Source organism: Uloborus diversus, chromosome 8, assembly GCF_026930045.1.
Source record: "Uloborus diversus isolate 005 chromosome 8, Udiv.v.3.1, whole genome shotgun sequence".
NCBI classification, from domain to species: Eukaryota; Metazoa; Arthropoda; class Arachnida; order Araneae; family Uloboridae; genus Uloborus; species Uloborus diversus.
This window is the reverse complement of record NC_072738.1, coordinates 19,416,062-19,438,402: the sequence shown is the minus strand read 5'-3', so window position 1 is coordinate 19,438,402 and position 22,341 is coordinate 19,416,062. Positions and strand designations below refer to the sequence as shown.

The window sequence follows — 22,341 nt, the reverse complement described above, 5'->3', positions numbered from 1 at the left end:
GAAAGTAAAAAACTAACTTTCATCAATATTCTTACAGATCAATGAATTAATTTCTTTCTACAGAGAAAATGTTAGGATGATTGGAATTGTATGACTTGCATTTTAGAATTTAAAACACACATTTGAAGTCTAGTTTCACCCGCTATTTATTTAAGATTTGATATTTCGAATTTAAACTGGGTCAAAAATTTTTTTCACAAGTTTCATTTTACGCTTTTACCTTTTCTACTGGGATAATTTATAGCTTTCAATTTTTATTCATTCAATAACATTATGGTGGGTTAATTTTATGATTTTCAGTTTTTCATTGGGAAATAACCTTATTAATGATTTAAAATTGAAGCTCCCTTTAATTGGTTATCAAGTTTCGTATTACAGAATCAATCATGCTCTTTCGCGTCATATAATCTTTATCTTTTATTAATAATTCAATTTTTGGCTATCAGTTTCAGTTGATGAATTAATTTTTGATCATGTGGAAATTTTATGTCTTGGTTTTCATTCATTTATTAAATCTAGTTCGTGATTTAAGATGTAGATTTTAATTAGTAAATCATTGTTTGATGTATAGTTTTAACTGGCTCTTTTTTTCTCTGTACGAGTAAATTCTTGGCTTTCAGACTTACTTTACATTTAAGTTCAGTTTAAAGGTCAAGCATTTATCCACCTTCGAATTCAATTAATTTCACCTGCATTGATAAGGGATAGAGAGTAGTGAACTATTTTAGTGAGTAGTAAAAAAAAAAAAAAAACAGAGGGAATCAGTTATCTATTTTAACTGTTACTGTTACTTTATACTGTTTTTTGTTTTTTTTTTAATTTAATTTTTTTTTAACAACGCCACGAAAAATTGTATTTAAATGAGAGAGAACGACGAAGGAAAACATATTTGTTTTCTTTAAAATCACCTTTCAACAATAAAAAATTTGTGCCTCAAAATTTGAACAAATCAAATTTCTAATTTTCTAGCCAAATCCGGGTTCTCATTAATTTAGGATTCGTTATAAGAAAAATCACCTTTAATTAATTCACACTTTAGTCAAATCTCTTAACTCTTTCAAACTCTTTTCCCGCATGTTTTAACGCAACTTTTACCGCGTGGGAAATATCACAACAATTTCTATTGAATACATTCGAGCAAAAGTTATAATCTGCAATATAATAGCCAATTATCAGCGGAAAATATTCTAATAAGCGGGATATTCCTTCATTTGTGACTAGTGGTACCCGCACGGCTTTGCCCGTAGTTGAAAATTAAAAGTTCATTCGGTTCGCCTGTATATTTACAAGTAATGGATGATGAATTTCTCGCCAATTGGCTATGTTCATTCGCTCTCCCATTCCACGTCATGATAATTTCGTAATTTACTCGTCCACCTTATGATAATTTTGCTCCGGAAACTGTTCTTAAAATTGAAATAGAAAAAGAAAAAAATCGAATTTTCGAAAAATCGCTTCGAGGTGCACACTCCCATTCTACAAACTAACTATGTGCCAAATTTCATGCAAAACAGCCGAACGGTCTAGGCGCTATGCGCGTCACAGAGATCCAGACATCCTACAGACAGGGAGACTTTGAGCTTTATTATTAGTAAATATTACATTGATGAAAATTAAGATAGTAAATTTTCTAGAGACTAATAATCTATTGACTAGTTTTCAGTACGGTTTCAGGAAAGGTAAATCTTGTGCAACTAATTTATTACATTTCTATGACAAAGTTACCATGGCTTTGGACAATAAGAAGCCTGTAGATGTTGTTTACATTGATTTTCAAAAAGCTTTCGATAAGGTACCGCATGTTGCTCTACTTAGCAAATTAGCTGATATAGGAATAGGAGGGAGAACTTTCATTTGGGTAAAAAATTGGCTGACTGGAAGGAAACAAAGAGTAGTTGTAAGGGGAAATTATTCTAATTGGAGTGAGGTCTTAAGCGGGGTTCCTCAAGGATCAGTGTTAGGGCCTGTTTTGTTCATTGTCTTTATGAACGATATTCACAAAAATATTTCTGGGAACATGAATTGTTTTGCTGATGATGTCAAAGTTATGGGGATTGTAGAAAATGAAGAACAAGCAAATCAGCTGCAAGAGGATCTAGATCATATTACGGAGTTGGCTGATAAATGGGGTATGACTGTTAATGTTGGTAAATGTCAAGTGCTACATTTAGGGCATGGAAATAAGTGTACAAGTTATTATTTGCAAGGTTCAGTCATTAGTCAGGCAGACAAAGTTACTGATCTGGGGGTCCTAATAAGTCAGGATTTAAAGTTTAGCCAACAGTGCAGCATTGCTAGCAACAAAGCCAATAAGATGCTTGGGTTTATCAATAGATCTATTTCAAATAAATCTAAAGAACTTCTGCCCTTATATAGAAGTTTGGTAAGACCCCATTTGGAGTATGCTGTTCAGTTTTGGTCTCCTTATCTTAAGAAAGACATTAATGTATTGGAAAGGGTTCAAAGGCGGGCTACAAGGCTAATAAGTGGACTTTCCCACTTAGATTATGATTCCAGGCTTAAAGGGCTAAAAATATACAGTCTTGAGCAAAGAAGAGACCGAGGGGACATGATTCAGCTGTTTAAATTTATTAAAACGAAAGATGTTACGGGGCTAAAGTTTAGCACTGAAAACAGAACAAGGGGTCATTGTTTTAAGCTATTTAAATCTTAGGCTAACATGGATATTAGGAAAAATTATTATTTTAGCAGGGTAGTGGAACCTTGGAACAGCTTACCGGAAGAGGTGGTAATGAGCAAAGGAGTAGACAGTTTTAAGAGGGCCATTGATCTTCACTGGGGATTGTAAATTTACTAGGACCAGTCTAGCTGGGCCCAGAGCCTGTTGCTGGTTGTCACTTTTGTATTTGTATTTGTATTTTTATTACATTGACGCAACAACAGTGTTTCATGATGTCGGTAAACCAAGAACGTATTCAAAATTACATAAACAAAAGGCAAACTTAATCAACAAGAAATCTATAAATCAAAATTATTGCACAATTTAAACACATTTTAATTATAGTACTTAGTATTTAAATTTGATGATAAATGAGCAATTTGAATGGGGTTGTTTCCTTCAGTCAAAAGTACTACTTTTAGTCACTGACGTTGATAGAATAAGCAAAAAAAGAAGAAAAAAAACATGGACCCAGAAAATACTTTAATTTTCTCAACAGTTATTTGTTCATTATTTCTTTTAAATGACCGATTTTTCAAACAAGGCGTGGTCTTTATGACGTCACAAATATGTATTTTGGCGCATCTGTGCACCGCGTTTCCACGTTATGGTAATCAAGAAGCGAATTAAATATTGCGCTCTACGCTTGCTATCAACCATATCGTCCAATACACGTCAGTAAAGATGCGAATTAAATATTTTACTCTGTGAATGGCAACAATGAATGGCATTTCATCATTTGTGATGTCAGAACCGTAAACAAGTAAACAATGAAAGCGCACCGATTAAAGTATTTTTTTAAATATTAAACTTAAACAAATTATTTAAAAAATGGTCACATCATATGTTTTTAAGCATGATCATTCAGAAAAAAATACTTTTTAAATTTTGGAAACGTCTTCATTATAAAATACTTGAACTTCCTTCCATTTTTAGTAAATAGCTATTGCGTTACTCATTTATTGATAAAGAAGGAAGATGCTTTTGACTGCCCACTGTTCCGTGACTGCAAAAAAAAATGTTATTTGAATTTCATGATTATAAAATACAACTCTGCATTTGTTTTCGTATCCAAGGAATGCCTTATCACGTCACTAGTGTTATTACCTTCAACAAGTGCAAGAACTTTATAAACGATACATGTTTTACCTAATTCATCTTCACCTACACTGTAAAAACGATTCATCAACGTTTCTGGAAAATAATTAGCAGCTGATGTGCCCAATTTCTGCCAGTAACATATCTTGGAAAATCCAGGGAACTTTTTTGCTAAAAGTCGGTAACCTTCTTAAATAATTAAACTTGACCCTTTCCGAAGAATTGCGAACTCTCCATAGTTCAGTAAAGCACCGAGAACCGTAGTAGGTTCAATGCAATTGATTAAAAACTTTCTATTTTTCCTTGAAAACCCGTGGTTTTAGAAACCCTACAGCCAAGGCTACGCAAGAGAAAAAAAAACAAGCAACTCTCTTGCCTTCAATTCCTTCTTTGCAAAGTTGTAACTATCCATTGACTTTCTCGCACTCATTGGAGCTTAGTCAATCCAGATAAGCCGTAATCACACTTCAGTTCGATACTTTTAATAAACAACTCTTATTCAATCTTTAAAATGGTTGTTAAAAATATTTTCCGCAACTGAAAAGTCTGCATGCGAGCAACTTGTAGCTATTCAGGAAACTGTTTTTGCGAAGATACTTGTTTTTACGGGGAACATATTAAAACCTGTTAAATCCCGGAAAGTTCCACAGAAATAACAAGTGACGTTTCGGAATTTTATTACAGTGCATTACATTTAAAGTGATATTTCTGTATTCTTTTAAGTGAATATCAAAATTTATGAAATTCCGATATTCCGAAACCTCAAATACAGCAACTGAAAATAAACTGTACTGCTATTACGGTAAAGATAGACTAGATGCAAATAAATGAATGTGCCATTTGGCGATTTCAGTCTTATGTTTGGCTCGGACAAGAATAATTTGGTGCCAAGAAAACGGCGAATGCCAATAATATTGGTTGATATATGTTCCATTTCAGAAAAATCTCCATCTGACCAACCATTTGACAACCTGTCTATTAGCTTCTACTACATATTTCTGTTAACACGTTATAAACCATAATATATTGCGACCAGTATGTGCACAGGAACTCTCCAGTATTTTTAGGTTTGACTTGTCATCACTAAAAACTACTATAATTCAATGTTCTTTTAAAGGGGTTCAAAAAATAACTTGTTACGTTTCGTACTTACCGCTTCACATCATAAAATAGAGAAAATTGAAATTCCTTACAAGTTCGACCTGATGTTAAACCACGTGAGATGTTACATCAACTGCAGTACTTACTTAAAAAGTAGTTCGCCTCTATTCCATCTTGGTTGACCAGTTCCGTTGCACGTCAGGTTTGGTGTCAAACTGATGTTAGCATTTTTTGGGTCACTCGTGAAAAGCTCCAAACCATGACCAAACACGATGGCAGCTCTTTCGAGTTCATCCCATAATCTGTGCATAGTGGTATTGAAATACACACCTAAAATCAAAGTAGGAAAACTACAATGAAATTCATCAAAACTTCTTTAAATTAACGCTTTAAGACATTGGTATGTATTGTTAGTATTTCTTTTCTGTTGGTTTCCTAAATGCTCTATTTCTTTACTTATTTACAAAATTATTATGTTTGGGCATTTTAGTAAATAACCTAACCGTGGGTTTGGAAACCATGGCCCGAGGAATTCTTCTGGGTCCCCTTCCTAGATTATGTTGAATGCCGCCTTCTAATTTTATCAATTTTAGTAATTTTCATATTAAAATAAAATTTGATTTGATTTTTTTTCAATGCTTCACCTTTCTCCTCGAGAGCCTCACTATTAATGCATCCCCTAGCCTCCTCATGTTAAGGCCATGTTGGGAAACACTAATGACAGAAATATGTTTAAAAGATTCTTTGTGGAACCTGAAGCAGCTTCTCAATTATTAGAAAAACAGATAAAACCTTGATACGCTGGCTTAAAGCGATAATTGGTGCGGAGAAATTTGCTTTTGACAAATGTAAGTAGGTTAAGGCGACAAGGGAGTTAATTTCAGTTTTTTTTTCAATTTTTGCTTTATTTCTTTAAAAAATTGTGTGCTAACATATTTTAACAATGTATAACACTGTACCAAAATTCATTAAAAATTTTTTAAAATTTAAATTTTTTTTGAAAAATTTAAATTTTAAATGAGCGTGTTTAAAAAAAGTTCCGAGCGCAATATATTTTGAAATATTGCTTCGATAAAAATTTTGGGGGTTGTTTCAAGACAGGGTAACAGAATGCACCCTACACCAACTATGTAGTAGTTGTCTAAAAAAAGATATAATTAAAAAAAAGTGAAATATTACAAAAAATTTTAAAAATCTTGATTGAAAAGAACATTCTTGCATGTCATAGTGCTATTTTTATTAGAAAAATTTAGTTTGATAGCACAAATTAATCTTACACATATATTGAATGCACACAAAAAGTTTTAAGTAAATTGAACAAAAATTAAGCCGCATGGAACTTTTCGAAGTAATTAAAATGTTGAAAAACCGTAATCGGAGAAAACGGCAATTTTTATGAAAAATTGTCAATAACTGCTTTTTTTTTACATATTAGTTGTAGGTATTTCTCTTTATTGTAAAGCAGTATGATAAATAGTTAATGTAGTGTTAAAAAATAAGAAAATTTTTGAATTAATGAGTGTTTTAAGCTTTTGTCGTTGTAATATCATACAATATGAACTTGCTAAAAAAATCAGAGAAATGGTAATATCTTTATAAAAAAGGTAGAAATGTTTTGGCTGAATGTTATACTTTTTTCACATAAGTTAATATAAGTATATTACTTGGGTATTTTCTGTTTGATTTTTATTATTATTTTCAATTTAATTTTTTTAAATATTATGTAAATACTTCTTGGTTACTGGGGCAACAAATGTAATTCGGGGACCAAGTCCAAGATGCCAATTGCCGCATTATGTCAAATGTCGGCATTGCTTCAGTCACCTTGCACCAATCATTTATATTATTATATAAAATTTTCTTAGTTGTTATGATTTGCACAACAATTGGCGAGATTTTCTGCCTCGTCATCACTAAGTGTAATCTAGACAGCTACTGTACTAACTTTAAAAAAGCTTGGAATGCTCAACGATGATGCTTTGGTTAAAAAAAAATTCATACAACATTGCAAATTTTGATATGTTGAAGGATACGCCAATAAAGATAACAGCACCTGTTCAATTATGCAGCTGTAAAAAAGCAGTCTGGATTTTGCTGCGTGTGATACCCATGTTGCTACAAACCTTTTTTATAATTATAAGACAACCTTAAAAATATGGATGAATAATATGATGAAAATACATATGAAATAAACTTCAATTATTTGAAGAATGAAACTATATGCATAAGTATAAGCTGTGGATAAACAATCAAATATCCAATAACTCATGACAAAAAACAATTAGCTGCTGTGTAGAACATGTAATGATTTTTGACAACATTAGGGAAATCTGATGGTGACGGTAACATGATCAAATAGAGAGCAGATCTTCTATGTGGGTTCCGCATGTTTATTATCCTGTTACTAATATATAATCAATAATAGAATTTTATACACTAAATATTCAAAATAAATTTTCAACGAGAGTGTTTTAAAATTGACCGGCCCCATAGGTCATGCCCTCGCGTTTCAACATTTTAGCATTTTTAGTTGAACATTTTTGTTTTTTTTAATTTCTCTTGTGTTTATAGTCACTTGAGGTCGTCGTTTATCTCTCTTTTCTGCAATAGCCATGGAAAAGTCATTATGGTCAACATTTGTTGTGATCATTTCAAATGACCTGACGCATCCAAGGTTGAACTCTCTAACAGCAGACAGTACCGCTAGTTCCAGTCTCTTTTTTGATACAAAAATCTCCTTTGGGCACTTGTTCAAACTACACTATGCAAACACTCGTTTGCATTTTGCGTTTTAGCTGAAGCACATCTTGCCAGTATATCATCTGATGCCAGTCGTTGATATACTGGCATAATCTTTTCTACTACATCTTGTGACAATACAGTTTTCATTGTTTTGTGGCTACTTGGCTTCTCGCCTTTGTCCAATGCTCGTTGGAAAAAACACCAGGAAGTTTTACCAACTGGACATTTATTATGCATGGGCTTTTTATCTGTCGACATGCAGTGAAATAATGAAGCAAAAATTGCAGACTTCATTTTTGCAACATCAGGAGCATTTTCTTTAATGGCAGTCCTATAGTAGTTATAAAGTCGTTGTATGGTGTCATCCTTTAGAGCACCTCTTTTTTTCCCGCCTAGTGTGACGCCTCTGTTTTTCCACTCTTGCACCGTTTTTTTTTAATCCCGTTACTAACCTTTTCGCAACGTGATTGATGCATTCTTCTTTCTTGATTGTAGTCTCCCCATAAACATGTTTTTCAGTCAAATGCTGAAATGCTTTTGCATCCCCATCGCAAAGCATAGTGGTGTATCGCATTTTGTGGTCAAGTGATCTTGATCACAATATATCAGCTGCAGGTGTTTCCATACTGTTTGATGAACCACTATAATTCTTTTGGCAGTCAGACTTATGACCGGCATACCACACGTCATATTCTGCGCTGTTTACTCCTAAGTCTTTTCCAGTTACTGTACACTCATGGCAATATTTGCTGAGTACTTCGTAATCAACAACTAGTCCAGTTGCGTTATCAATAACGAGGCCTATGCCATATAATGATGAATGGCCTCGCTTCTGCCATGTTCCATCGTACGAAACGCAGATGTCCAGAATATCCGACGTTTTGGAGAGTTCATTATAGTAATGTTGATGTACCATGTCACGAGACAGCTTTAGCACTTCATACTTGGCTTCTTTATTTTGTGCGACAAGTTTGTCCATGCACTTCGAAAAAGTTTTACTATCCATGCAAGGTACACCGAGCATCATCGAAAAGATTTCTAATGATCCATATCCTTTGCCCATCGACAAAAATGCACTAACTAAATTACTGTTCACAGAAAAAGCTCGACTGTTAATATCACGAACGAGCACTGGAAAAGGATGACCCATAATTGTAATTGCATGACTTGCAGAGTAGTTCAATTTTTGCAGAAGAGCCATAAACTTGGTGAGTAACCACATCCAAGTTTTTGTTCTTGCATTCACTGCATGGAACTTCAGCTAAAAGCGCACTCCACATTGAGTTATCCATAATTGTGTATGCTGGTTGACTATTACCAGCATTCACTAAACCATTTGATGATGTGGACTGAGCAACAGTCACATTTTCAACTGTTGATTTCCGCTCAATGCCTTTTTTATAGTTTGCTAGTCCAATAGCACATTTTTTTGATGAGCGGCCTTTCGGCTTTCTCCACTTCGAACTAATGGTGTGCATTATAAAAATAACACGAAATAAATCAACAAATAAAGCTATAACAATGATATACTATAATAAACAAATAAAAACAAAACGAAATAGCAAGCGGGCAGAAAGAACTAGGAAACTGAAGTAAAAAGCAATCATAAACGAGCGTAAGAGACAGCAATGTAAACAAACACAAAGCTGACGAAAAATACGGTTACAGTTAAAGATACGCCAATTGAAAAATTTCCAAAAAAAAATATTATTTTGATAGAAAAATCATATTTTTTGATTTGTTTACATCTTTGACAGCTGTCACAGGGGGGCGTGGCTCTTTGTTTACAAAATTTTAATCGACAATAACTTCGCTAAAAATGGTCGGAAATGAAAACCTTTTTCTTCATCTGAAGGAAAACGATTTCGATTATTTAAAGCAAGTAAAAAAGAAAAATCGATATTTTGGTCGGTTTCATCGAGTTTGAAGGTCCCTTGTCGCCTTAAACTTTATTTGCAACTACATGAGTACTGTCCATTGTCACTCACTGAGCACAAAATTTGAAACACACTGTAAAAACGATTCAGAAACGTTCCTGGAAATGAGTGGGCAGCTGATGTGCCCAATTTTCGCCAGTAATATATCTTGAAACAACCAAGAATGTTTTCCGCTACAAAGCAGTAACTTTCCTGAAATTAGCCTTGAATGTTTCTGAAGATCATAGAGATTCTGAAGATCTCCCTGGTTAAAGCTAGTCTAGAGCACTTAAGGGAAATTCAGTAGGTTTAATACAATTATCTAGAACCTTCCAGAGCTAGAACAACTTAAAAGGGATAGAACGATTTATCCGATATTTTAGTTCTAAGACTACATAGGAACCAACCCTGTTTCTAAAATTAATAATTACGTTATAATATTCGCTGGTTGCTGTGTCGTAAAAAAAATTAATGATGAGTAAAATATCCCTTAAGGTAAATCTAAAATGATAACATAGTTCACATATTCAAAAGTGTATTGGAAAATGTTTACTGTAATGAACCTCCTTTCCACACCTTATTTGTTTTTAATTTATATTATTTAAATCTTCTTCATTTACAGAAATAAAAATTCTAACATCCATCAGGCAACACATCTATAGTTTGGGCACCAATTTTCTGCAACGAGGCTTTTACAAATACTAATTTTGCCACCCTACAATTTTGGAACCAAAATGTCAGTTAAGTCAGCTCTCGTCATATAGTAGCCTTATCCAGAGCTACTAAGCAAGTTCCAGGAGCATCAATGCATTCATGACCAAAGCGATAAGGCATAATCGCAAGTAAAAATCAAGCATCTCCCTAGCCGGCAATTTTTATCTTGCGAAGTTGTAGCTATCCTAAGACCTTTCCTCTCTCAGTGGAAGCTTGGTCACATTCGACGCAATTTTTATCTTGCGAAGCTGTAGCTATCCAGATTCCTCTCTCAGTGGAAGCTTGGTCACATTCGACGCAATTCTTATCTTGCGAAGCTGCAGCTATCCAGAGACATTTTCACTCTCATTGGCAGATTAATCAACCTGGACAGACCACAATACATTCAAGGACGATACACAAAATAAATACACTCAAGTAAACTTTAAACTGGTAGATAAATATATTTTCACAGCAGTGACGAGTTTGCATTCGTGCATCTTGAAGCAATTCAGGAGAGGTTTTTCAAAAGATACTTAATTTTACGGGGAAATAGGTGAAAACCTGTGAAATCCTGGAACGTTCCACGGAATATTTTACAGTGCACGCTGCTGTTGTCACACCACGTTTTATACTTCCAATTGGACAGGTATCAGAAGAAGCAACTCAAGCTTGACAATAAACGTTTTAGAGGTTGTAGAAAAAAATTCTCTCGTACTTTTTCAAGACTAATGTCAGAAAAGTATTCAACTGACTTTTATTAATTTCCAATTATGAGTATCAGACTAGAGCAAGGTAAGAGGAGCAAACTATTTTCTTCTGAAACTATAGGTCTTCTGCTCTCTGAAATGCATTATGTCAGAATTGAAAGCCTAGTTCTAGAGAAGGATGAAAAAAAAAAAAGAGAATTGAAAGCATCAATGAAGAAGATAAAAATGAAAACCACAAATTTGGTTTTGATGATTTACTATTAAACAAATGCTTTTTTCCCTTATTTCTTAAAAATGAAGACTGAATAATGCAGTTTATTTCTCAGCTGAAAACAACATAAAATAGTTTTTGACATATTGTCGGTAAAAATTCTTCTCTACTGTGGATAGGAGTCGGTTAAGAACCACTGCTGTGTTCAACACGTTACTTTGTCTAAACTTCAACTTCGATCCTTTAAGATACCTCAAGGACTTCCACGAAACAACCCAAAAGATAAAATACCAATTGCGGACATCAAAACTTTTTTAAAAAATATATATCAGCAAAAGACTAAGTATTCACTGGTAGTAAATGAAACTATCGTTGCACTAATTGACCCGTGCGGAACTCCTCACTGTGCTTCGAATCGTTTTATAAGGCATTTCGATCTTTAAAAATTTCAAAGAAAGAACATTATGAAGAAGAACCGAAAAAAATAAACGGAAAAATGGAAGCGCATGTAAGTTGAAGACAGCAGTAACAAAACCACGTTAAATACAATGTTGTGATAGTTTGATCATCGCTCCCCTTTTGGTTGTACGTATTTTCAATGCAAATATAAATATCAATAAAAGTGTGGCTGAGTAGTGACTTGTGAAAAAGCAGTAATTTTGCATGTGAAAAAACAGGTTGTGGCAAATACAGTCCTGCACATGTGAGCATCTGAAGGAAAAAAAGAAACATTAAAGGCCTATTTACTGGCAAGGATTCAAACTGGCGCCTTTCTGATTAACAGAACGACACTCCAACAAACATAGCCATTGCGCCTTCCTTTTCGAATGCTATTCATTGAAGGAATGAGTAATAAAAAACAGCAAAAAAGCTTTTCTCGAAAAAAATAATAAGATCATGCGTCTATGTTTTGTCATTAGCCTGCATGATACGATTTAAAATTATTCGTAAAACATGGGATTTGACTGAAGAATGAGGAAGATCTCATGTAGCGATAGAAACAAACATTCTAGAGAAGTAATAAATTCGATTAAAAATAAGTGTTTTTATTTTCGAATATTGAGCAATTTCCCATTGCAGACTAATTTAACCGTTACGGTTTAAGTGCCCGCACATGTTTTTCTTTTAATCGAACACTTAAAATTCAAAACCAAAACCAGTTGAACTGAGTCCGTTTTTAAGTGTAATTTTTCGAAGTAGTTTTTTTTTTTCAACCGAAAGCAGAGGAGTATAAAATGATTTCTTACTTATGAAGTTGATAATAATTTTAATGTTTTACATCGTATTCGAATAAATAATTAAAAGTTTACTGGGTGAAACTCGTAGTTTCAATTTGGCATAGTATTTTTTCGTTTGTACAAAAGGTCAAACACTGATATTAGAAAAATCTACATTTCAGCATACAATGAAAATGTTTTCTGCACAAAAAGGATTCTCTTGAAGCAAATCTAATACTTTTTTTTGCTTCCATTGTACTTAGTGGTCGGGACGGAGTCAAAGCGTTAAAAAAAAAAAAAAAAAAAAAAAAAAAAAAAAAAAAAAAAAAAACACTTTGCTTAACAGTCAACTTATCTGAATGATAACTGTAGCTCGCATATAGGAGTCGAAATACCAAGTAGCATTCCCACTGCATTATGTAAATTTGCTATTATGTCAAGCAGCCCGAGCTTGCCCGAAGTGCAGATAGTTTATAGCCGAACGCTCTACCGAAAAAAACTTATCAATTTAACCGAACAACTCAGTCCAGTGCTTTTAAGTTATATATATATATATATTTTATTTTATTTTTTTTTTTATTTATTTTTTTAAATTGTATTAGAACTTCGCTTAAAAAAATTTTCATAAGAACTTCAGGCTGCATCAAGGTTTTGCAACAGCAAGGAGCGTTTCCGAAAACTTTAATTGATTTTTAGACCGTAAGTCTATTTTTACTCATTAGCCGGCCTGATAAGTTTTAAAATGAGGGAGAATTTCTTCATGATATAAGAAAGATCTCGATTACTGACAGAAATAATATATAAGATAAGATATTGAAGAGAAGTGTTTTATTTTTGAAAATTTTTACAATTTGTTATCGCAGGCTGCTTGAACCGTAATGGCTTAGATGGCAGCACATGTTCATCATTTAACAGCACGATTAAAATACAAAATAATTTGACCTAAGTTCTTTTTTGAGCGTAGCTTTTTGAATGTAGTAAAAATGTGGTAGCCTATATGTTTTTTTTTTTTTGCAAAAAGAAGAAAAAATATATATTTTACCCTTTAAATTGAGGTATTAATTTTTTATTTGTACAAAGAGTCAAAAACTCATTAGAAAGATCTGTATTTCAATGTACGATTTACATTATGCTTTAATTTTCTTACCGGAGCCAAAGCTTTAAAAACAAAAAAAGCCTTACAATTAAGAATCAATTTAGCTCCATGCTGCATTAAATTTTCATAACAGCAAGGAGCGTTTCCGTCTCATCTATTCCCTGATACTCGTTATTCATTGTTACTTAGTGTTCATGTAATGCGCGATATTTCTCTAATTTTTTTATGCAGATTGTCCGGACATGGGCCTGAACACTCATTCTCCTGGTTACCAGTCGAACGCTCTGCCGATCGAGCTGTTAAGCTCTGTCGATCACAGTGCAAGTTAAAGTTTTAAATTTAACCGAAGACGTCATTCTTGTTCTTTAAAACAGGTTTTTCTGATAGAATTTTTTTTTTAAAGATCGTGGGTCTATTTTTCGTCAGTAGCCTGCACAATAAGCTTTAAAATAAGGTGTAAATCAAAGAAATCGAATAAGAATTGAGGAAGATCTCGCGTAGAAACAAAAAACAGGCTACAGAAATAATATATAACTAGTCGACCCGTGCGGAACTCCTCACTGTACTTCGAATCGTTTCATAAGGCATTTCGCTCTTTAAAAATTTCAAAGAAAAAATATTATGAAGAAAAACCGAAAAAAGTAAACGGAAAAAAGTAAGCGCACAAGAGAAGGCATGTAATGTGAAGACATCAGTAACAAAACCTCGTTAAATACAACGTTGTGATAATTTGATCATCGCTCCCCTTTTGGTTGTACGTATTTTCAATGCAAATATAAATATCAATAAAAGTGTAGCTGAGTGACACGTGAAAAATCAGTAATTTTGCATGTGAAAAAACAGGTTGTCGCAAATACAGTCCTGCCCATGTAAGCATCTGACGGAAAAAAAAAGAAACATTAAAGAGATATTTTGTGGCACGGATTTGAACTGGCGCCATTCTGATTAACAGTACGATGCTCCAACAAACCTAGCAACTGTGCCTTCCTTTTCAAATGCTATTCATTGAAGGAATGCGTAATAAAACACAGTAAAAAAGTTTTTCGCCGAAAAAAATATAATAAGATTATGCGTCTATGTTTTGTCATTAGCCAGCATGATACGATTTAAAATTATTCGTAAAACATGGAATTTGATAAAAGAATGAGGAAGATCTCACGTAGCGATTGAAACAAACATTCTAGAGAAGTAATAATTTCGGTTGAAAAAATAAGTGTTTTTATTTTTGAATATTCAACAATTTCCCATAGCAGGCTTCTTTAACCTGTACTCCTTAAAAGCCAGTACTTGTTTTTCTTTTAATCGAACACTTAAAATTCAAAACCAAAACCAGTTGAACTGATTCCGTTTTTTAAGTGTAATTTTTCGAACGTAGACAAAATGTTTTTTTTTTCAGCCGAAAGCAGAGGAGTAGAAATTGCTTTCTTACTAATGAAGTTGAAAATAATTTTAATGTTTTATATCGTATTCGAATAAATAGTTAAAGATTTACTGGTTGAAACTCGTAGTTTTAATTTGGCGTAATAATTTTTCATTTGTACAAAAGTTCGAACACTGCTATTAGAAAAATCTACATTTCAGCATACAATGCAAATGTTTTTCTGCACAAAAAGGATTCCCTTGAGGTATATTTAATACTTTTTTTTATGCTTACATTATGCTCAGTGCTCTGGACGGAGTCAAATAGTAAAAAAAGGGAAGAACACCCTTCGATTAGCAGTCAACTTATCTGAATGTTAACTGTAGCTTGCATAAAGGAGTCGAAACACCAAATAGCATTCCCACTGCATTTATTTTATTACGCGTGTTATCTGTTGTATGTTTTGAGTACATGTAATGCGTAATATTACTGTTAATCTGCTATTATGTCGGACAGCCCGAACTGGCCCGAAGTTCAGACAGTTTATAGCCAAACGCTCTACCGCAAAAAAAAAAAAAAAAAAAAAAAAACACACAGGTAATTTTAATTTTTTTTTCTTGCCGGGAAGTGTTTTTACTTTTGAAAATTTATACAATTTGTTATCGCAGGCTGTTTGAACCGTTATGACTTAGATGGCAGCACGTGTTCATCATTTAACAGCACGGTTAAAATACAAAATATTTTGAACTAAGTTCTTTTTTAAGCGAAGCTTTTCAAATGTAGTAAAAATGTGATACGCTATTTGTTTTTTTGCAAAAAGAGAAAAAAAATATATATTACCATTTAAATTGAGGTAGTATATTTTTCATTTGTACAAAGAGTCAGAAACTCATTAGAAGAATCTATATTTCAACATACGATTTATTATATTTTACTGAACAAAAAACAATTCCAATGTAGTCTGAAATCTTAAACCTGATACTTATATTTTCGCTTACATTATGCTTTAATTTTCTTCCCGGAGCCAAAGCTTAATAAAAAAAAAACCTTACAATTGAGTATAAATTTAGCTCCGTGTTGCAGCTAGGAGCGTTTCTACCTCATGTATTCCCTCACATTTGTTATTCATTGTTCATGTAATGCGCGATATTTTTCTAATTTTTGGATGCAGATTGTTAATACGTTTGCGCGAACACGCATTCTCCTGGTTACCAGTCGAACGCTCTGCCGATCAAGCTATTCAGCTCTGTCGGTAACAGTGCAAGTTAAAGTTATAAATTTAACCGAAAACCTCATTCTGGTTCTTTAAAACAGGTTTTTTGCCCGAAAAAACAATTTTCAGACCGTGGGTCTATTTTTCGTCAGTAGCCTGCACGATAAGCTTTAAAATAAGGTGTAAATCAAAGAAATCGATCAAGAATTGACGAAAATCTCGCGTAGAAACCAAAAACAGGCTACAGAAATAATATATAAGGATTATTATAAACTGTTAGTTTTAAATCAATTTATAGATAAGTTTAACTTTTAAATACCTTCATTTTATATGTTTATGTTTCAATTAGTGAACTATTTATTTCAAACCTTAACATTTTTTTCTGCATTGAATAACATATCATTTCGGCCATTGCTCTTTTAGGAGATCTGAACGTCACATTTGCAATTAATTTCATAGACAGCAGACATCACATTGAAAAACAAAATCTAATAACTTTAGAAGCACATACAACTTTATTAAAACTAGTGGTACCCGCACGGCTTTGCCCGTAGTAGAAAATTAAATGGTCATTTGGTTCGCCTGTATATATACAAAAATGATGGATGGTGAATTTCTCGCAAATTTACTCGCCCATGTTACGGTTCTACGTTATGATAATTTTGTAATTTACTCGTCCACGTTATGATCATTTGCGAGGAAAAATTTTCTAAAAATTGAAATAATAAAAGAAAAAATTGAATTTTCAAAAAATCATTTCGATGTGCACACCCTCATGCTACAAACTAATTTTGTGCATAATTTCATAAAAATCGACCGAACGGTCTAGGCGCTATGCGCGTCACAGATATGTAGACAGAGATAAGTCGTTTAAGGTTAACCAAATGCTGACAAAATTTAATGTTACGGCGTTTGCAGTATTATTCTAGCCGATATTTTTGAAATCGCAGAAAAACTTCGACTATCTTATATCAAAATCGTCAAAGTGAGCAGTTTTTTTTTTTTTTTTTTTTGACATAAAAGCTGGATATTAAACTTTACACCATACTACACAATTCACTTACATGATTTTCGTTCTTAATCCCATGCATAAAATGTAATAAATATTAAAAACACAGCTAATCGATACGAAAGACAATAAGTTTTTTGGTTATAATTTTAACGTATAACAACGATGCAATTAGCTTAGTGAAGTAAAAGGTTTTCCGTATTTTGAAAGGAAGGTAACAGCTGTAACTTCCTCAAATGTAGTTCTAATCACTGTTTTCTGTTACCACATGACGCATAAACTTTAAGACAGTTTCGTCCTCCTGAGATCATTGATACATATAAGGAAAAAAAAACACAACATAAAAATCACCTATTTTGGGGTAGTGTCATATTAAGTGACTTTACCCTAAGTGAGTACACGGGCACACATTTTTTACTTACCTAGCATTCCAGATGGGAATTGATCCGACGGAGTATCTAAGTTTGTTCCAACAACTGACTGAGCGGCAATCCACACGTAATTCTTCCCCGTCAATCCCAGTTCCTGAGCAGCAGCCATGATCTCTATAGCTTCTTGTCGTGTGGCAAATAGCAGCATTATTCTAGCTTCGCTATCAGCCAGATCTCCCATTTCGTTCAGAATTTCCTCCCGGTGGGTACCTTTGATGGTAACAATATCCACTATTGTAAATCTACAAAAAAAAAAAAAAAAGAAGAAACATGAGAAATAAGCAATATAATACTCTCAAAAACATTTATTATCTTAAAAATGTTTAAATTCTGTTATGAAGAACAAATTAAATATAAATGGCTTAGTAAATTTATTGTTAGCGGAATATATTGCCATAAAGTAAAATATAGTTAAAATAACTGTAAGTTTTACTTTTGCTTACCCTTGCCCAAATATTCCTCAATATTAAACTGCCTCAAAGCAGCTGAAATATTCTTGCACTTGAGACCATTTTTACTCCCTACCTTGAGCCTGAATGGTTACACTTTTACATCGAAAGCTCTTTGAGTGATTTTTTACAGTATGTCGGGGCAGGAGTGTATTCTTCAACATGATCCTATTATTTACCTACTAAAAACACAAATAAACTTTTGATAGTGAGGTTATGGCTATATGTGTCGCACTGGAACAGCCCGTCCTCAGACATCCTTATAATAAGATGGTTATCCTAGATGACTCAAAATCTGCCATCCATCCAGGCTGTCAGATCTGGGGAAATGTCCATTTCTTAAAATAAACTACATTTTCAAAGCCTTCTGGAGAAAATCAAAACAGAAGGACGACAATAACAATTGTTTCGGCGACACTACGACGTTTATGGCAGCGACCAGGCAGACATGTTGGCAAGGAAGGGCACTCAATTATCTCAACAGCCATTTCCTAATTCTTCCATTCTAAAAAACTTTCTATGAAAAAAATAATGAGAACAAACAAGAAAGTCTTGTTCACTTCTCGTACGTCTTCAAAAAGTTGGAGGTATGCCTTGGATTAAAATATTTAAGGTAAACCTAGCGAAAAATCTGTAGTAGAATTTACACTGTAAAAACGATTCAGAAACGTTCCTAGAAAATAATGGGCAGCTGATGTGCCCAATTTCTGCCAGTAACATATCTTGAAAAAAACCAGGAACGTTTTCCTCTAAAATTCAGTAACATTCTTGAAATTATTCTGGAAGCTTCCTGAAAAATTCAGAAACCTTTCCATTCAAAGTCAGTCGTGTCTCTCGAACTTTAGAGTAAACTTACGCAGGTTAATTCGTTATCATACTCGGCACCTTCCTGATTTATCATGAAAGTTCCAAATGCAATATTGCACACATGGCCCAAGCTACAACAGAATTGCAAGTTAGTAAATTTTATTCTCCTGCAATTTTTGCAAAACGACGTTGGCATTGTACTTATTCACTCCCATTGGGGCTTAATCAGCCTAGACGGACCACAACCGAACTGAAGCTGATACTCTTTATAAATACGCTCAATTAATCTTTAAACTGGGAACTAAAAATATTTTTCACAACAGTGAGAAGTCTGCATTCGTGCAACTTGTAGCAATTCAGGAAACTTTTTGACGATGATAATTGGTTTCTCCAGGAAGTGGATAAAAACCATTGAAACCCTGAAATGTTACACGGAAATACTTAGTAACGTTTCGGAATTTTTTAACTGTGTAGGCTTAAGGTGGGCTACGACTGCCTGACGAAGCACTTCTACTGAATTGGCATTTATGAGAGGCCTAAACATGGAGTTGGACCTAATTGGTCACTTTGTGAGAAAAGTGAAATTCCGGGGTATTATTGGATTGCTCGGCTCTCCTTAGAAATTCCGAGGAGAAGCAATATCAGAGTGCTCTACACCTGCTGAAGAGGAATTGATATTTTTTCTTCTAATAGTTTATATTCTAGTTACTGTTACCTCGATAGAATATGTCATTTTCCGTTGCTATTGGAAGAAGAGAAAAACTTTTGATTACTGATCTTGAATACCAAGCATTAAAACACTGCCAATGCGTTATAATATATACACATTATTTATCATAAGCTGTTTAATTAGTGTAATTTAAAATAATATTTCAAAAAATTAGGGAAGACTATTCTTACTTAAAATCGTTATATAGAGTTTTCTGCATAATGTCCCTAATTGCTCTTACAAAGTCTTCATGTCCACCTATCTGCGTAGTAACTACTGCAAACGAGTGCCAAGAATATCTTCTTAATATGCTCAGCATTGCTTCCGCTTGATGTTCCACTGAAGGCGCTAGCTGCAAGATCTTGGAGTCGGAGACTTTCTGGAAATAAATTTTAAACGTATTCAATCAAAGGTGTGTAAATTATGTTTAATAGTTTTGATAGAAACGTGCTACGGGTAAAATAAAATTGAGAAAAACTATTTTGAAATGTATCTTAAAATTTTGAAGCAATCTCAACCGACAATTACCGAGTCTTAAGCAAGATTACACACTGTAAGAAACGATTCAGAATCGTTTCTGGAAAAAAACGGGCAGCTGATGTGACCAAATTCTGCCAGTAACATATCTTAAAAAAGCCAGGAACGTTTTCTGCTACAATTCAGTAACCTTCCTGAAATTATCCTGGAAGCCTTCTGAAAAAATCAGAAATCTACCCATTTAAAGCCAGTTGTGTCTCTGGAGCGTTAGAGTAAGTTAGGTATAATACAATAACTTGGGACCTTCCTGATTTATCAAGAAAGTTCCAAAATCAGTATTGGAAACACGGCTGAAGCTAAGACAAATTAGCAAGAAAGTATCTAGAATTTTACTCGCGCTCAATTCTTGCAAAGCTACGCAGTCCATGGACGTATCCCTTTGAGAGTTTAATCAGGCTGGACGAACCGTAATCGAACTGAAGCCGAAACACTTTATAAATACTCACAGTTTTTTCAGGAAGTGGATGGAAACCATTGAAATCCTGAAACGTTGCACGGAAATAATCAGTAATGTTTCGGAATTTTTCTACAGTGTACATTATCAATGGCGGAATCTCTTTCGGGTTTTAAATACATTTTTTGAGTTTTCTTTTTAATGGCTCTGGTAAACGTTATCGGACTAGAAATGTTTCTTTCTCTTCTACAACATAAATTGCATATAAGCATTATATCGACTATTTTCTTTTCCAATGACGTGGTTTCTTTTTCTTCTTGTAATCTGCCCACCATTTTGTTTGATACTTTAATTTAACAATGCATTGTTGCATAGCACTAGATAAGTATTGACAAAGTTTACATAACGACAGTAGAGACTGAGTCTAAGACAGCGATCTTTTTTTTTTCCTTCTAGATTTGTAGGGCAGAGTAAGAAATTAGGTACATAAGCTGCCTAAAAGTTTATAGGAAATTTCCTGAGTTTTTAAATGAGGGAATTAACATTCTACACTAGTGAGAATGATTAATTTTTGATGGATCAAAGGAAAAAACAAAATAACTTATAAATCTCTCTTTTATGGAAAATTTTTTAGAATTATTTTGCCAGTGGAAATGAATAGTAAACAACAATCATTCGCGAGAAAAACATGGTTTTTCAGAAGTACAAAATTGCTATGAATATCGTTCAATTGAAAGGTAATTAGGCTCACACTGTACACAAATTCATGAATATGACAAAATATTAATATAATAATTGTTGCAGTGGAGTTTTTACTAAATTCGTTTGGAAACTGAAAACAAAATACAATACATCTCAAAACAGATGTAATCCTTCCATGGTTTTAAGACTTATTCGATCAATAATGACTTTACTAAAGCAATGCATATACAGTATATGTCAATTGAGGGGTAGTTAGGATCACACTGTACACAAATTCATGAATGTGACAAACATATTAATAAAATAATTGTTGCAGCGAAGTTTTTACTAAATTCTTTTTGTAAACTGAAAATAAAATACAATATGTCTCAAAATAGATGCAATCTTTTTATGGTTTTAAGAAGTATTCGATCAATAATGACTTTAGTAAAGCAATGCTACATTAGGTGAAATAAAAAGAGATAGGATCTTTTCAAAAGTATTTCTCAAGATTAAAAAAAAAAGGAACCCCTAATGTTTTCCATTCATTTCCACTTCTTTTTCTGAAACTTTTTTTAAATCAATATCGGAGTTAGGGTTACTTTTATAAAGAATGGTTGCTAACTTTTAAAGACAAGACTTTCACAGAATGAAATATGGCCACAAAAGTTTGTCTTTACTTTTATTCTGGTTTTGTCGTATCGATTTCCTTTTGCGATTTTCTTTACTGGAAAACTTTAAACTTTTACTGGAACATTTAACTATGGTTGTAACAGTAATTATGCCTAATTATTTATTTTTTCACTCCTGGACTGAAATTGCATATTGATTTTTCTACTTATAAGTATTTTTGTTTCGATTTAAATCATAAGAATTAAGAGCCAGTTTATATAAGAGGCAGGTCAGATACATGCCATTTTTGATTTATCTAAAAATTTTACAGTGGTTTCTTCGAATAATTTTTGGGGACATTTATTTTTTTCTTTTCTTCCAAAAAAAATTTTTGTGACCCACAAAAATTCCGAAATTCGGTCCCGACTTAGGGTTTTTCTCAAATCGACATTTTTAAATATTCAATTCTCTCTGCGCATTGAGCATCAGCAAAAGTAATCTTTGTGATTACAACATGATATTTCGTGCCTCAAATGAAATATATCGTAAATTTTATGGCTGACCTTCAGTGAACCCTGGCAGGAGTGGCTAAACTGTGCCGAAGAAAGTGCAAATATGACATGCTTGAGGCCTCCTAGTTCCATGTAGCGAGGCTCCACCATGGTTTTTGTACGT

The 22,341-nt window shown here is 33.4% G+C and overlaps 1 protein-coding gene across 1 annotated transcript in view; it reads right to left on the bottom strand.

Moving 5' to 3' along the window:
• Positions 1-19,776, bottom strand: part of LOC129228294 (glutamate receptor ionotropic, NMDA 2B-like) — a 188,612-nt gene extending 168,836 nt beyond the window's left edge. The window contains exons 1-3 of the mRNA XM_054862972.1: positions 19,634-19,776; positions 17,469-17,719; positions 5,026-5,209 (exon numbers count right to left, since the gene is read on the bottom strand). Coding sequence (XP_054718947.1) covers positions 5,026-5,209; positions 17,469-17,719; positions 19,634-19,761 — 563 coding nt within the window. The 5' untranslated portion in view covers positions 19,762-19,776. The remainder of the gene's footprint in view (positions 1-5,025; positions 5,210-17,468; positions 17,720-19,633) is intronic.
• Positions 19,777-22,341: the final 2,565 nt, after the last annotated feature.